Source organism: Ochotona curzoniae, unplaced genomic scaffold (genome assembly GCF_017591425.1).
Source record: "Ochotona curzoniae isolate NIBS_2020 unplaced genomic scaffold, NIBS_Ocur_1.0 contig_64, whole genome shotgun sequence".
NCBI lineage: Eukaryota > Metazoa > Chordata > Mammalia > Lagomorpha > Ochotonidae > Ochotona > Ochotona curzoniae.
Window position 1 is genome coordinate 43,197,622 of NW_024466502.1, and position 15,432 is coordinate 43,213,053.

Below are 15,432 nucleotides of genomic sequence, written 5' to 3' on the forward strand. Positions count from 1 at the left end.
ATATGGAGACTGACACCCGCAGGTGCATCTGCAGCATTCTATCAGAGGGTGCTGCATACACAGCTAGACTTACTGGCAAAAGGGTCAAGGCCTTTGAAACATTCCAAAAGAAACCTGCCCAGTGCACAGACCCACAAGTTTCCAAGTTGTTTCAACTCCCAGAAGCCTCCTAGCATTCAGTATCCGCCGCAAACATTATGTAAACCTCTTAGGATGCCAGACATCACACCTTTCAGGCCACCTGTCCCATTTCTGACAGGTGGCCAAGGATAAAGCGGCACGCCTCCACCCCGCAAGCTGTCAACATTGCCGGGGAAACAGACCAGACGCACTTGAACTAACCCCAACCCTGCAAGGCTCCAAGGGCCGAATCTGAGCCTGACACTCCACCGCTGCACCCTTCCAAGGCACAGACACGCCGACACAGAGCCAAGTCCCCCGGCCCTGCACCACACGGCCCTGGTCCTCCTGCCGCAATCGCCAGAACCCCCAACTGCGGCGAAAAGCCCAAGTCCGCGCACCCGGAGCTGCAGCAGCAGCTTTAAAGGTGGGGTGGGTGTTCGAGGGGGCACTCGGGTCCTCAGGAGACCCCAGCCCAGCAGGGCGAGAAGCCCTTCCCGCCACGCCCGCTCCCTCACCCCCCCCCCCACACACACACGGAGCTTACCTCCTCTCCCAGCTCCCCTGGCAGGTGCAAGCCGGGGGCGCTGCCCCGAGCAGCGGGGCAGGCCACCCCGTGTCCCCGCGCTGGCACCGGGGGACGCCGAGAAGGGGCAGGAGGAGAAGGTGCACGCGCGGCTCCCGGGAACCGGCCCTGGCTCCGCGAAGGCTGCCCCCGGGGCGACGCCGCAGCAAAATCCGCCCGCGCCCTCGCCACGGCCCAGGGACACAGGGACGTGGGAAGAAAAACGAAAAACAAACAAAAGGGACAAAGAAGCACGAGAGCGAGAAAACGCAACAAAAACAAGACCAGGCCACTAGGAAGATCGCCTCCACTGCCGCCGGAAGTCAAGCTTTCGCCCTCCTCCTCCTCGGCGGATCGCCGCGGCTTCCGGCTGCCACATTAGTCGTCAGCGCGCAGGCCCCGCCCCTCGTGGGCGTGGCGCGGGCGCCCGTGGCCTGGTGCCCTGGGAAACCGGGCAGGGCACCTAGGCGCTGGGGTCCCCGGGAAGGAACCTGGGGGTGTCAGGGTTGTGCTTAGCGTCCCACCATCTCCACGACACTCGTTAATAAAACTTGAGATGGAGATGAAGGGAAACAAAAGGATCTAGCCGCGCACACATATTGAAAACAAAAAAATACAGCTGTACCTTGGCGTTAACTTCCAAGTCACATTTATTTTGTTCTTTGATGAAACCAAGGATTAGGGAAGCACCGGATCGGATGAAGCTTGGACGCTGGTACAGTGATGTGGCCCGGTTAGAAGCTGTGAGTTAAACGAGGGGAGCCCCAAGTCCAAGGCCTCAGACGTTCCTGACCACATGCCAAGCTATTTTAAGGACCGCGGCTAGGGCTTCTGTGCACGTGGGCTTGATGAAGCGCTCTGGAAGCAAGAATCCGTACCTGCCCGTGTCTCGAAGTTCAATGGTGAACGAGTATTTGGTGCCCAAATCATAGATCCAGTCGTCCGAACCTCCAGGAGCTAAGTCTAAAAGAAGGAATGCAGTTGCCTCACAGGATCGTTTTTTTCTAAATGTGGAAACCATGTCTTGTTTTTCCTGATTACTGAATCACACAAACTATTCTTGGAGATTGAAGGCCAGCAGATTGAGGAAGAACACAAAAATTGCCCCAACCCACCATAATCTTATCAAGGAAGGTTATTTGCCAATGACGTTTTAGCGTGGTTTTTCCTACGTGCATATATTCCATTTGTATTTCCCTTTTCCCAAATAAGCACAATCACACTATACAAACTGTTGGTTAGTATAGTCATTGCAACATGTTAGAATATATTAGTAAGAGAAATTGCTTCCTGATGTTCAGTCATCTCATACCATTACGTTATAAAGCAAGAAGTAATTCAACTATGTGCTGCCTTCAAATTTTAACCAATTTTTTACCAATGGAAAGAATTTTACAATAAGCACCCTTGTTTAAACATAATTTCTTCTTTGCTGCTTTAAAATAGTCTTCCCTAGGTTTCCTAGAACAAGCATAAACGCTTTTAAACTTACCAAACTTGTTCCCAGGGACACTTCAAAGAAGTCAGCTCATTTTTAACTCCATACACCTGTTCTGCCTACTTCTCCTTCCTGAATAATCCACAGGAATTGCCTTTGCCATCAATTTGATGGGTGAAAAATGATATCTGTTATGTTATTTATATTTCTTTGATTCTCAGTGGCTTGAACATTTCACTTGCTATTGTACATCATTATAATCCCCATCAATTATCCATGCTCATTTTCCTGTGTTTCATTTTAGAGATTGCTCACCAAATCAATGGTAGCATTATTAGCTCTATATATTATGTGGAGTTTGTTTCCTCTCATTTTATTATTTGACTTTTAATTTCTGGCAGAGTGTTAAAATACATGCAGATTTTTACTGAAAGACTCATTGGTACGATACAACCAATTTTTTTCTCTAAATATCATGTTTCTCATTAATTCAATTAATTTCTAACTGATTATCCAACATTCTTAAATTTTTCAATGCCTTTATGACATAACGAGGTATCCAGATCATTACACTGTATTTCTATGCTCCTTAAACCTATGTTCAATGTCACATACGTTTGTAATGCATGCTAATATTGGGTTAAAGACATTCTATTCTTTTCAGAATTTTATGAAATCATTTATCAGATTCTTTCTTTTTAAAGTCTTCTTTCTCTGAAAGGCACATTTACAGAGAGGGAGAGAAAGATCTTCTGTCAGCTAGTTCAGTCCCCGGATATCTGGAATGAAACGGGCTTGAGTAGGCTTAGGCCACAGTAGCCTGGAACTCCATCCTGGCCTTCCATGTGGCTGGCAGACACCTTGATACTTCAGCCATCCACGGTTGCTTTTTCCAGGAACATCAACAGGGAGCTAGGTCAGAAGGCCCTCAATTTATTCTTTCAAGTAAACTTCAGATGTGTTTAAGTGTTTATCAAGATTGTATTAAATATGTATCTTAGTTAAGGAAAAATTTATATTGCCTTTCCACCCTGGTTTCTACCTTTTTTTTCTTTCATACAAACCAGCAGAATTTTTCAGGCCTTGCATGTAGCTACTACAGATTTCTTGTGTGTGTGCATTCATACACATACTCCATACTTATGTGTTCATATGCACATACATGTGCGTGTATGTAGAGAGTGCTATTTTTATTTTCTACCTTTCTATTTGTGATAGATAATAATGTTACAGAAGTATGTATGTTTGATTCTCACAGTATCTTATTCACCTCTTTGATTGTAACTAATTCTTTGCTTTATTTTCTGCATTTTTCTAGATAGACAACTACTAATTTACAAAGAATGACTGTTTGTACCTATACATGGATTTACAAGGTTGTTTATGAAAGCATTACTTGTACTTAATATTGAAAAATCTCGGGCCCAGAGCGGTGGCCTAGCGGCTAAAGTCCTTGCCTTGAAAGCACCGGGATCCCATATGGGCACCAGTTCTAATCCTGGCGGGCCTGCTTCCCATCCAGCTCCCTGCTTGTGGCCTGGAAAAGCAGTGGAGGACGACCCAAAGCCTTGGGACCCTGTGCCCGTGTGGGAGACCTAGAAGAGCTTCTGGCTCCCAGCTTCGGATCGGCGCAGTACCGGCTGGTCGTTGTGGTCACTTGAGGAGTGAATCATCAGACGGAAGATCTTTCTCTCTGTCCCTCCTCTCTGTATATCTGCCTTTCCAATAAAAATAAATAAATGTTTCTTTAAAAATGTCTGTTAACTGTGGGTTAAATAAGGCATTCATTCATTCATCATATGTTTCTGAAAGCTGTAATCAATATCTAGTATTTATTCTTCCAGCCCTTTCCCTGTGACTTTTTATGTTGCTGCATATTCTGTTAAAGATAACTCTTGGACTTTTTACTCTGCTCAACCCACTCCATTTCCCTGGTCTTCTCCTGGTAGCCATTTATTGGGTGGTCTCCCAGAAATGTCACCTATAAGGACCATCCAAGGCCACTAAAGATAAGTTGCATCTGTCACCTGCCCTCATTCTCAAACCCATAGCCTCATATATTTTTTTTTCAAAACACTCATCAGTGAAATTACACTATATTTTACTGCATAATTGTTTACCTGCAGAATTGGTAAAGTTTTCCTGTAAAGACCCAGAAAGCCCTTATTTCAGGTTTTGTGGGTTATGCAATCTGTTACAATTGCTCAGCTCTGCTGTCCAGAATGTCATCATGCATGATATGCAAATGAATGAGCATGGCTGTATTTCAGTCAAGCTTTATTTAAGCACACAATAGGAATGCCATAATTTTCAGGTCTTGAAAAATTTTATTCTCTTGTTTTGCTTTGGTGTTTTGGCCATGGAAAATTGAAAAAACTATTAGTTCATAGGCTATACAGACACAGGCAGTGGGCTCACTTTGGCCTTCAGGCTGTAGTTTGCCAACACCTGCCAACACTATGTTTATTTTCTGCTATTCTTCTTCATCTCTCTGACACCTGTTTAGAAAAAGAAAAAACACTGTGTTCCCACTGGAGTCTCTCCATAAATATCTTTCAGTGGAAATAATGGAAAATATTTGTTAAGTCATCCACATTCAAGTTCTTGTTGCTGTTTTCTATACAAAAGACATCCAGTTATATTGTGTCATAAAGTATAGGCTATGGTACCGTCTATCACTAAAAAACAGCTCAGAGAAATGATATCCCCTAGATTTGTGCAGTATACAACCTGCACAGCCTTACATGTGGTCCTGGATTTTCACAGTCTTTTGAATCTTCCTGTCTTCTTCGTCTTTACAATGCTATGATGATGTCAATGCTGTAATTCCTCTGCATAGTGAAAAGCACAGCCTAAATATCATTTTAGCTTGTTAATATATTCACCCATCAACGTATTTTTCTTCTGCTTTTGTTATAGCTGTTACAATTGTTGCTCATTTTGCATGTGGCTCTATTTAAATATGCAATTTAGAAAAAAAAATGAAGCCTATACAGCAAAACTCAACACATAGATTCCTTTAGTTGGTCACATTTCTCCAAGATCTTAGAAAATACTTACATAAACTCTCTGAGCCACTGCCATGGGTATACCTGATGTTTTTGTTCGTTCTCTCAATAGCACGAACTGCTTCATGTGCCACTAGAGACTAGGAGCAATAGGAAGTGAAATTTCAGTTAATGTTTCCCTTCTAAATACAACAGATAAAAGTTCCTAAGAAACTACCATACATTCAATTGAACTACAATGTGCATGAGAAAACTGAGTTTATCCAACAGGCAAATTAAGAAAAAGAATAAATGAACTAAAAACATGTTTTTCACTGTATGCAATCAGACACAAGTGGCCTTAAACAAACTCTTCCAATGTCTTAAAATATTTTATTTAATTTGTAGAAAAAGTCATTGTAACACGAGTTTCTATAAATTCATTTGAGCCGTCCTCCACTGTTTTCCCAGGTCATAAGCAGGGGTCTGGATGGGAAGTGGAGCAGCTAGACACAAAACCAGTACCTATATAGGATACTAGCGAGCATCACATGTGGAGGCTTAGCTCACTACACCATGGCAGGGCCCCAGAATATAGTATTTTACACATAATAACTCTATAAATATTTGTGCTGGTAGTAATCCAAAATCAAGATGCAATTGTACTAATTCTAATTTGCAAATCATGATAATTATCATTTCATTTCTGTAAGGTAAAGCCAAAAAAAGATCTTAAAATTTTTCCTTGAGAAAAAAAAAAACAGAATTGTAAGTACCACATATGTTTGTGTACCAAATGTGCTTTTTTCAGAAAATGGAAATAATCATATACAAGTCATCAGCAATGGCTAGCACCCCTAGTATCACTGCATTAGATTTTGGTAACAGAGACAGAAAAAAAAATGAATCTGTAAAATGCAAATTACTCTATAAAGAGCAGTTCTTGCCCAAGAATGAAGTCACTGCCATAACACATCATTGTCCTGAAAGCATTTGAGATGAGAACTTGACCAGGCTGCCTTTGACCCATTAATCCAAACACAGAACATCAGACACCAAAACATGATGAGAGAAAAGCAAAATATGTGGGTCTTCTTTAAAATTCCTGTATTTTCCACTACCTTCTGATGGATCAGGCTGGCCTCAGTGTGGAAATTGGGCATACTTTCATGGGACCAAACCTCCAGAGGTCAAGGGGCCAGTGTCTGCACAGTTCCCACAGCTAACACCAAATGAGGAGTGTGGGGCTGAGACTTCAACTGTGGTGGACTAATGTGGGAAGCTCAGGAGCACATAGAAATCCCACCATTCCATAACTCTCGTGTCCTTGCTTGTATGGCTTTGTGTGCAGATCAGGTCAGTGGAATATTTTTCTTCTGAGCTTCCAGGAACTTGCTGGAATGAAGGTCACGTCCTTAGGGCAAGACCCATCCTCTCAATTCCTGCAGTGATCTCTGACCACAGGGCGATGCTTTACTGAGCCAAACCATGGTCTGCAATATTCATGCATGGGTCCTCCTGAGGAGGAGTATTTTCCCAGGGAGTTTTGAATCTTCGATTAAGCATTATTTTATTTGTGATATATAAATGAGGAAAAATCATGAAGTTACACTTACCAGCTCCTCATGATCTTTGGTTTTGCTTCTATTATAGGAATAGGGAAAGACAATCTTCTGGGAGTATGAATGCATGCTGATATAAGCTTTAATGTGGTCGATGTTTCTTCTCAGGAAATTAGCCACTGCCATCACCTCTGGCTCTGACTCGGGGTAAAGTCCGCAGTAGGTCTCTGAGCATGAGAAACTCGAGGCACCTTCCCCTGTAGTAAAATCAATACAATGAAATCACCAGAATGCATGTATGATCATAATATATTGTTCCCCTGAAGACATGTTTTCCTAACATCTGTGGGTGAGGTAGTGTTCTTTAAAGAACGTATTTGTTTGTTTAATGTTTAAAATCTGATTTTTCATTTATTTGAAAGAGAGACAAAGACAGAGACCATTTTCATTGATTCATTCCACAAATTCTTGCAACAGCCAGGGCTGGACCAAGACAGAACCAACAGCCTGGAATTCAACACAGGTCTCTTCAACACAGGTGTGTGGCAGGGACCCAAGCATTTGAGCCAACATTTGCTGTCTTCCAGAGTACACAATAACAAGAACCTGGAATCAGAAGCAGAGTGCCTGGGACCTAAATGAGCACTCCACAAGAGGATGTGGGCAATCCTAGCAACGTCTTAATTGTTGTATTAAGTGTCCATCCCAAGAAGGTATTTCTGATGCTTAATATTGTTTATGTTTCTGTTAGAGTCAAATATTCTCATACCCACGGAGCCGACTCCCTAGACATCCCTCCCAGCCTTGGCCTCTCGTGTTGCCTGAGCAGTTAACATGCAGCCTTGAGAAAGCAGCCTAAGAAGATGGAAGAGGACAACCATCCTCAAAATATCTGGTTATAGCATGACAATATCAGCCTCATTTTATTTACTCCACTGTCAGTTTGGTTTTCCTGATATTTATAGCTTAAAAATAATTCAGCAATGTAGTCCATAAAAGTCTCACTTGGGGACTCAGAATATGCAAGTCTGTCTTCAGAGCTACTTTTTGAACACTTGCCAGAGTGATTTAGTCAATAAAACACATGGTGATATTTGGTGTCAGAATAATGTTTATTCATTCCTTGGAGAGATAGAAGTATATATGTATGCATCCTTACAGATGGATGCCTGCCTTCCGACACTTCCGCCTCTGTGCCTGATTCACAGTGAGAGAGCCACAGGGAGCACATGTGACCCAAGAATTCACTCTCTTCTAGGAATAGCAGAAGACACATGTGTGGCTGGCAATCTTAGTTCTCTCAGTAATAACTCTTGTTTCTATCCAGCTGCACTCTTGAACAAAGATAGTAACGGTAGCAGCTTACACCCACAGAGGAACTCTCCAAACATTTCTGTAGTTACTCAAGGAATCCTCATAGCAATCCTGTGAGGTATACACTGTTACGTTAGGAGATAAAAATTTGGCACTGTGGCAGTAACTGTCCTTCACACAGCAGACTGTTAAGTTCACCCAGTTTGATCTTGGCTTTGCCATATAATAACTAAGTAGCCTTGGTAATTTGTTAAACTTGGTTAAACCTCAAGTTATTTTATCCACGATATGAAAAATATATAATTTAACTGGCAGTTGAGTAAGGATCAGCTGAACTAATGCATACAAAATCTTTTTTAAAAATATTTATTCTATTTTTATTGGAAAGTCAGATATACAAAGAGAAGGAAAGAGAGAGAGAGAGAAGAAGATCTTCCATGTGAAGATTCACTCCCCAAGCTGCCGGAATGGCTAGAGCTGAGTTAATCCGATGCCAGGAGTCCAGAGACTCTTCTGGGGCTCCCACAAAGCTTTGGGCTATCCTTGACTGCTTTCCCAGGCCACAAGCAGAGAGCTGGAAGGGAAGCAGGGCTGCTGGGATTAGAACCGGTACCCTTGTGGAAATCCAGCATGTGCAAGGTGAAGACTTTAGCCACTAGGCTATAGCACCAGGTCCAAAGGGACTATTCTTAAAAGACAGGTTGTTTCTGAAGACAGGGTTAAGAGTCACAAGAGTGGATTCCTAACCCAATATGATGCTCTGATTAGGAGAGAGTGAGCCAGAGAGAAGGTATTTGCATAGAGAAAAAGCTGTGTGAGGACACAGTGAGCCAATGAAAGAGATTTCAAGAGAAACTCACTCTGCTGAAAATTCATCTTGGCCTTCAATATTGGAAGAAACTAAAGATTGAAGAAAAAGATTGAGTACCAAAAATGCTTAAAGATGGGAAATTACAAAAGGGAAGTTGCTGAGGAGTTATTGTCAGACATAGGAAACTTAATAAGTTTGGAATCAGTTAGTCTGGGTTTATATCCTAGCTCCACTACCACTTAACTACCAAGGTGCCCCAAGCAAGGGACAGGGACGTACTTTTTAAGTCTGTGTTTTTCTATGGGTGATATGTAGCAGATTAAATATATAAACTGCTGGGCACTTAGTCACTGTCATTCTATTTGTTCATATCTTTTGGCATTAGCACCACTCCCATGAGCCCCTGGCCAACCATCACTGCTGCAGCTGCCTGTGGACCTTGATGAACAGCTGTCTAGGTAACCTTAAGTACGGCTCTTAGATGGACACCACCAGGTGCTCCCTGAGTCAGGACCACTTGCTCCTGCCTCTTTGTCCCAACCTCAATATATATATTTCAGAGCAGCGTAATCCATTCATGGATTCGCTTAATTGACATTTTTGAGGACCCTCTATGTGTCAGGCCCTGCTGGAGTTTCTAACACAAAAGGGAAGGAAATAAGGTGAGGATTTTGTTGTGCATTTTTCACATATACTTTGGGATGATGATAAACTTTTCAAAATCATGCATTTTTACCTCTTCTGTAGGCAATATCTAAGATCGCTTACATAAGATTGTATATGACAAGCGTGTGGAAGATTATTCTGTGACTGCAACAGCATCTCTCCTTGTGGAGAAATGTGCCTGATTTTAGAAAAACAAGTGATACAAGCTCATTGTTTCATTTAGTTTGTTTTGTAAACACAGCTTATGTATAGTACTGTTTTATTGTAAATAGTATTCCACTCTGTCCTATATAAGAAAGGCTAACTCTGTACCCCCTGAGGACTCTATCTCATTCAAATCAAGGAATGAATAAGTTTCATGTGTCAATTTTTATATTACTATTTATATATTCTTTATATCGGTCATGAAACAAAAGCTTGTTAATAAAGTGGAGGGTGAGAACAAAATAAATATGTTTTCAGTCACTACAGAAATAAACATTTGCCTGTACAATTGGAAATGAAAAGTCTCCTGTCTCCAAGATCTGTGTTGTCCTAATGAGAAATGTTATCTGTTAACATAGGATATTGAATAGTATGATTCATATTATTTTAGGATAATAAAATTTTATAGCTTTGAAACTAGATGTCACTTAAATGAACATACTTATTTTAAAATTTTATTTATTTATTTATTTAAAAGATAATTACAAAAAGGAAGAGGGTGAGGTTGAGGGAGAGGGAGAAGAAGAAGGGACGGGGAGAGGTTGGAGTGGGAAGGACAAGAAGGGAGAGGGAAAGGGAGAGAGTGTCCTCCTATAGGTTCACTGCTCAAATGGCCACAACAAGAACTCCATCCGGATTTCCCACATGGGTAACAGAGGCTTAAGTACTTGGGCCATCAACCATTAGCAGGGAATTAAATTTAAAGTGGAGTAGCCAGGTCTTGAACCGACATTCATTTGGCATTTGGCATGCAGGTGAGAGAGGCAACACCACAAAGCTGCTGCCCCAACCTCTTTGTATTAAAGATGAAGGAACAGCAGAGAGATGAGGTGAGGAGAGATGAGCCAATTTGCTAAGTAGTCACCACTGTTAGTATCACCCTTACCTGGAAAGCTTAGCATTTCAATTGTTCTCTAATTCAGATACATCTCTTGTGTACTTACAGTTCAGGGTCTTTCTTATCACCCTTTTAATGAGGAGATAGTGTTAAAAATTAAATAAACTGCCTACCACACCAGTGTTTGGAAGCAAAATTCCTGTTCAGGTCTGTTCCAACACAACGATTGCCTTCATGGGAAGAACGGTTCTTTCTCCACATTCGGTTCTAAATAAACACAACATGAACACATAACCAGGGCTGCCTCATGTTTGTTTCAAGCAAGATATGACTTTTTTAAATGAAAAAATAATGTCAGTCTATTTTTATACTATATTAATCATAAAAATCAGGCGTGGTCATACACTTCAACAAATTATATGTGTGTATAATGTAGTTTTTTGTTCCTTGTCTTACTTTCCTGTTTTCTACAGAGGTTCATCATATACAGTTCTGAAATATATGTTGTTGATTTAGCAATGTGTTGTGAACATTTGCTGGAACAGTGAGGTTAGCCACAGCCTATGATGATCAAAATTCCATATAAATGCCGGTTCTATTCCCAGCTGTTCTACATTTGATCCAGCTTCCTACCTACACACTGGGAAAATATATCCATGTGCTTGGAAGGGAACCAATAGATGGAAACCCTTTCACTCTGTCACCCTGCCTTTCAAATAAAATAAAACACATCTTTGGAAAGATTTTTAAAATACAGTGAAAATATCTACACCATATTTAGATCTATTGATTAATCTATTAACTTTAAGGTTTTTTTTTTTTCATTTGAAAGGCAAATTTAAGAGAGGAGAGACAGAGATCTTCTATCTACTGGTTCACTCACCAAATGGTTATAGTGGATGGACCTGGTTCAGTCTAAAGCCAGGAGGCAGGAATTTGTTCCAGGTCTCCTTCATGGATTCAGGGACTTGGATGCTTGGACCATCTTCAGCTACTTTCCAAGCTGCATTAGCAGGAAGCTGGACTGGATGTGGAACATCTGGGACATCAACCAGTGCTCTTCTGGGATGCCAGCCACAGGCAGAGGATTAGCCTGATACACCATTGTGTCAACCCGTAACCCATAATTTTAATAAGTAATGCATTTACATATTTCAGAATGTCAAGGATATGCAGTAATACTCAAAGGCCAGCTTCCTTCCCATTACTCTCTACTCCAGGTAACTGGATATCTCCCCAGAAGCTATGCACCTGCCTTTCTGTGTAACCTGTGGGCAGCATGGGAATGCAAATGTGAATCTGCTTTGTCCCTCTCATTTGACATAACAAGACAAATTATACTTACTATGCCTATTCCAAATCCTCATTTGTACTTGGTTTCATTTTTAACTTAACATGTGTTAGTGTCCATTCTTAGTCATATGCAACATTTCATTCATTTTACTAGATAATAATATTCTGCGTGAGGTATGTAGACAGTTATTTAGCATTCTCTCATTGAGCACCCTTAGGAAAGGTGTGATTTAAAAAAAACAAAAACTTAAGTGGTGGAGGGTTCTTTTAGCTTAGTGGTTAAGATATCAGTTCAGATGTCCACAGTCCATACAGGCTGATTGGTCTGACACCAGCAATGTCTTCTTCCTCCAACTTCCTGCTAATACCGACCCTGGGACGCAGCAAAGATGTTTCAAGAAAATTAGTTCATGCTACCTGTTGTGGGCTAAGGAGTTGATTACACTAGTTAACCTGGGCAGAACAGGAACTGGGCTTGTGGCTAAAAGCACCTAGACTAATTGAACTCATCTGTATCCAATATCCTGCTAAATGAGGATGTTGGGGGTGGGGAGAATATATAAGAAGAGGTGAAGGAGCAAGAAAGACTTCGCAGACACTTCTACCATCACTGATCTCCTGTCGGTGCTTCATCCCCAGACCCTCTCCGTGTCTACCTTACTGGCTCTGCTGGTTGGAGCAGCTACCCACATGGGTGATCTGGACTGAGCTTCCAGCTCTTAGCTTTGGTCTAGCCTAATCCTGGCCATTGTGTTCATTTGTGAAGTGAATCATCTCTTTCTGTCCCCCAAATGAAAAACAGCAGTAACAGTCCAAGTGGCCAGTGATGGATTTTTCTTCTTGGCGCCCATTCCTTCTGCTGCTACACCCTGTCACTGTTTTCACATATTCACTCCAACAGACACCCTTCCACTAGGCAGACCTCAGGCAGGTTCACACAAACTGATTCAGTTTGAACCAAATGAAATGATTTCTACCTACACAAAATTTTCATTTGGTTTTACTAGTCTGCCCATTGGCCTTCTTGTTTAATCTTGTTTCCCTTAAGTTTATACAAAAGTACCACTAGGCACTTCGAAGGAAAGAAAAGTAATTTTTTGTCTCAAAACAAACCCATGCATTAGTCATGCATTTCAGTGCTTGCTTTAAACCAACTTCAACCCTCTTCTTTAGGAGTAAGAGGTAAAAATGTGACAACACCTCTAGCCTGATGGCTGCCCTGATTATACTGATTTGATTCTAACTTTTAAATATGAAACACATTCTATATTGGGTTGTTAAGGTGGCTGAGAATGTGATCGTGTTTCACAGACTAAAATTCCCAAGTTTCGCTTGGGGAGTAAGTATTCCACATTGAAATACCCAGGGTCAAGTCATGGCTCTTTCCAGTTACAGCTTCCTACTAATGTGCATTCCCAGAGGCATCAAGTGATGAGTTAAAGAATCAGTTTCATCCACATGGGAGCTCTGAACTGAGTGTGGCCTGGCCCAGCTTCGGCTGTTGTGGGTGTTTGAGGAGTAAGCCAGTGAATAGGCATTCCCTGTGTCTATCTATAGCTCTTTCTCTCTCTCCTAATCTCCCCCCAGCCCTCATGACATCTCTCTGCCTTTTAAATAAAAATAAATAAGTGAATAGATTGTGAGGTTGGAGTGATTCCAGTAACCTTTCTCTTACTCTCACTGATGCTCATCTCACTCATAGGTCTGTGATTGGGTAGCGAAAATCACCCTGGGGAAATCAGTTTCTTACACCATAGGAATTAATTCGTAGGGCAGTAACATAAAAGACAATGAAGAATAGGCACATAAACCGCAGGAATTAATTGGTAGGGCAATTACACGAATGGCAGTAAGGAATAGGCATATCTACAGAGTGAATGAATTCCACTGTGATTCAAGTTAAGGTTAATTTCCTGTGATATTGGTCTAGGGATGTAACCCAGTTATTGAATGCCCAGTGGGTGCTAAGTGTTATGCCAGACTGTTCTCATTTACTTCGTTAAGCAGTCACCCACCTTCAGAAAAAAAAACAAAAAACCATCATCAGATTCCTACATTTTTGCCATCACTATGGCCTCCTCCTTGAGATAATTCCTATGTAAACACATATTTCTAGTCCTGGCATCTATACTCATTCTCAGTCCTTTCATGTATGGTTCAGGTAGGTTGTCCAAATCTATACATGCTCTTTTGTGTTTTTCTGTTGTCCCTCATTAAATTGCAAGGGTCGTGCTTCACATTGCTTGAGTCATTCTCTACTAATCACGATGCTGTCAAACTAAAAAATAAACCCAGAGAACACAAGAATGTGTTATACAACAACATGGCATGCAACCAGCAAAGCTCATGATGGAAAATTCTTTTCTGACAGGTAAAATTTGAGGAAAGAAAAGAGAAAAAACAAGAGATGGGGGGGGGAGTCCCTGTTGATTCAAATAAAATTAACAGATGTATGAACCAGTGGCATGATAAGAAACTTTTCTGGATTTTAAATTAACACAGTTTTTAGAGTTACAACTTAGTTGGAAACTTTAATGTAGGGTCACACATTTTTAAAAATTCAGTAGTTCTAAATTTTTAAAAAATATTTTTTATTTTAATTTTTAATTTAAGAGAGAGAGAGAGAATCTTTTAACTTCTGTTTTACTCCCCAAATGGCTATAACAGCGGGGTGGACCATGGCAGGCTGGGAGCTTAGATCTCCATTTTGCATCTCAAACGTGAGGGGTAGGAGCCTACGTACTTGCTGCCTTCCCAGGTATATTAGCAGGAAGCTGAATGGGAAGCAAAGCAGTTAGGACTCTAACTAGCACTTTGATTTGGGATGCTGCATTGCATATGGTGGCTTAGCCAGCTGAGCCACATTCTGGCCCCAGTTACTATTACATTTCGTTCTAATTATTTGTTTGTTTGAAAAACAGAGTTACAGAAAGGGTGAGAGATGTTACTTCCACTACTTTACTCCTCAAATGACTTCAATGGCCAGTGGTGAGGCAAGCTAAAAGTAGGAGCCAAGAGCTTCTTCCAGATCTCCTACACAAGTGGCAAGCACACAACCACCTGGGTCACCATCTGCTGCTTTCCCAAGTGCATCAACAAGGATGAGAAGTGGAATCATCAGGACATAAACTGGATCCTATACAGGATGCTGATGCTGCAGGCAGTGTCTTAACCTACTGTATCACAATGCCAGCCACAGGTTTAAAATGATTTTATTTGATTTGCTCGAGGAACAAAGAGAAACAGAGAAAGTGATTCTAACCACTGAAATCATTCCACAAATGCCCAGAGTAGGAGCCTAGAACTCAATTCAGATCTCCCAAATAGGTGCAAGAGCCCAACTATTTGAGTTTTCAGGGCTGCCTTCTGGGTTTGCCTTACCAGGAAGCTAGAGTCGGGAGTCAGGGATTGATGTTAAACCTAGGCACTCCAATATAGGATGTTGATATCTTAACCATTAAGCCAAATGCCAGCCTGTAGGCCCAGTTGCACTAGGGTCATTTTGTAGAGTCCCTTCCAAGATGCATACCAAGAATTTAATAAGGTAACATATGGTATCTGAGATTTGCTTCCAAGTAATATTGGTAAGGTACGTGGAAGGAGGTGGAGGATACAGATGAAGCAATGTCAGTCA

The 15,432-nt window shown here is 41.4% G+C and overlaps 2 protein-coding genes across 9 annotated transcripts in view; both read right to left on the reverse strand.

The window, feature by feature from the left end:
• The window catches only part of ZC3H13 (zinc finger CCCH-type containing 13), a 64,057-nt gene extending 63,040 nt beyond the window's left edge, over window positions 1-1,017 (reverse strand). For 5 of the 7 annotated variants that reach the window (XM_040991386.1, XM_040991383.1, XM_040991385.1 and 2 more), the window contains exon 1: window positions 971-1,017. The gene's annotated coding sequence lies outside the window, so the exon portion shown is untranslated. Of the gene's footprint in view, window positions 1-667 lie in introns of all 7 variants that reach the window. The other 2 variants (XM_040991384.1, XM_040991381.1) reach the window with 1 other exon arrangement.
• Window positions 1,018-1,322: 305 nt separating this feature from the next.
• Window positions 1,323-15,432, reverse strand: part of CPB2 (carboxypeptidase B2) — a 40,390-nt gene continuing 26,280 nt past the window's right edge. For both annotated transcript variants that reach the window (XM_040991388.1, XM_040991387.1), the window contains 4 exons: window positions 10,679-10,772; window positions 6,727-6,929; window positions 5,184-5,271; window positions 1,323-1,648 (listed from right to left, as the gene is read on the reverse strand). In XM_040991388.1, coding sequence (XP_040847322.1) covers window positions 1,464-1,648; window positions 5,184-5,271; window positions 6,727-6,929; window positions 10,679-10,772 — 570 coding nt within the window. In that variant the 3' untranslated portion in view covers window positions 1,323-1,463. The remainder of the gene's footprint in view (window positions 1,649-5,183; window positions 5,272-6,726; window positions 6,930-10,678; window positions 10,773-15,432) is intronic.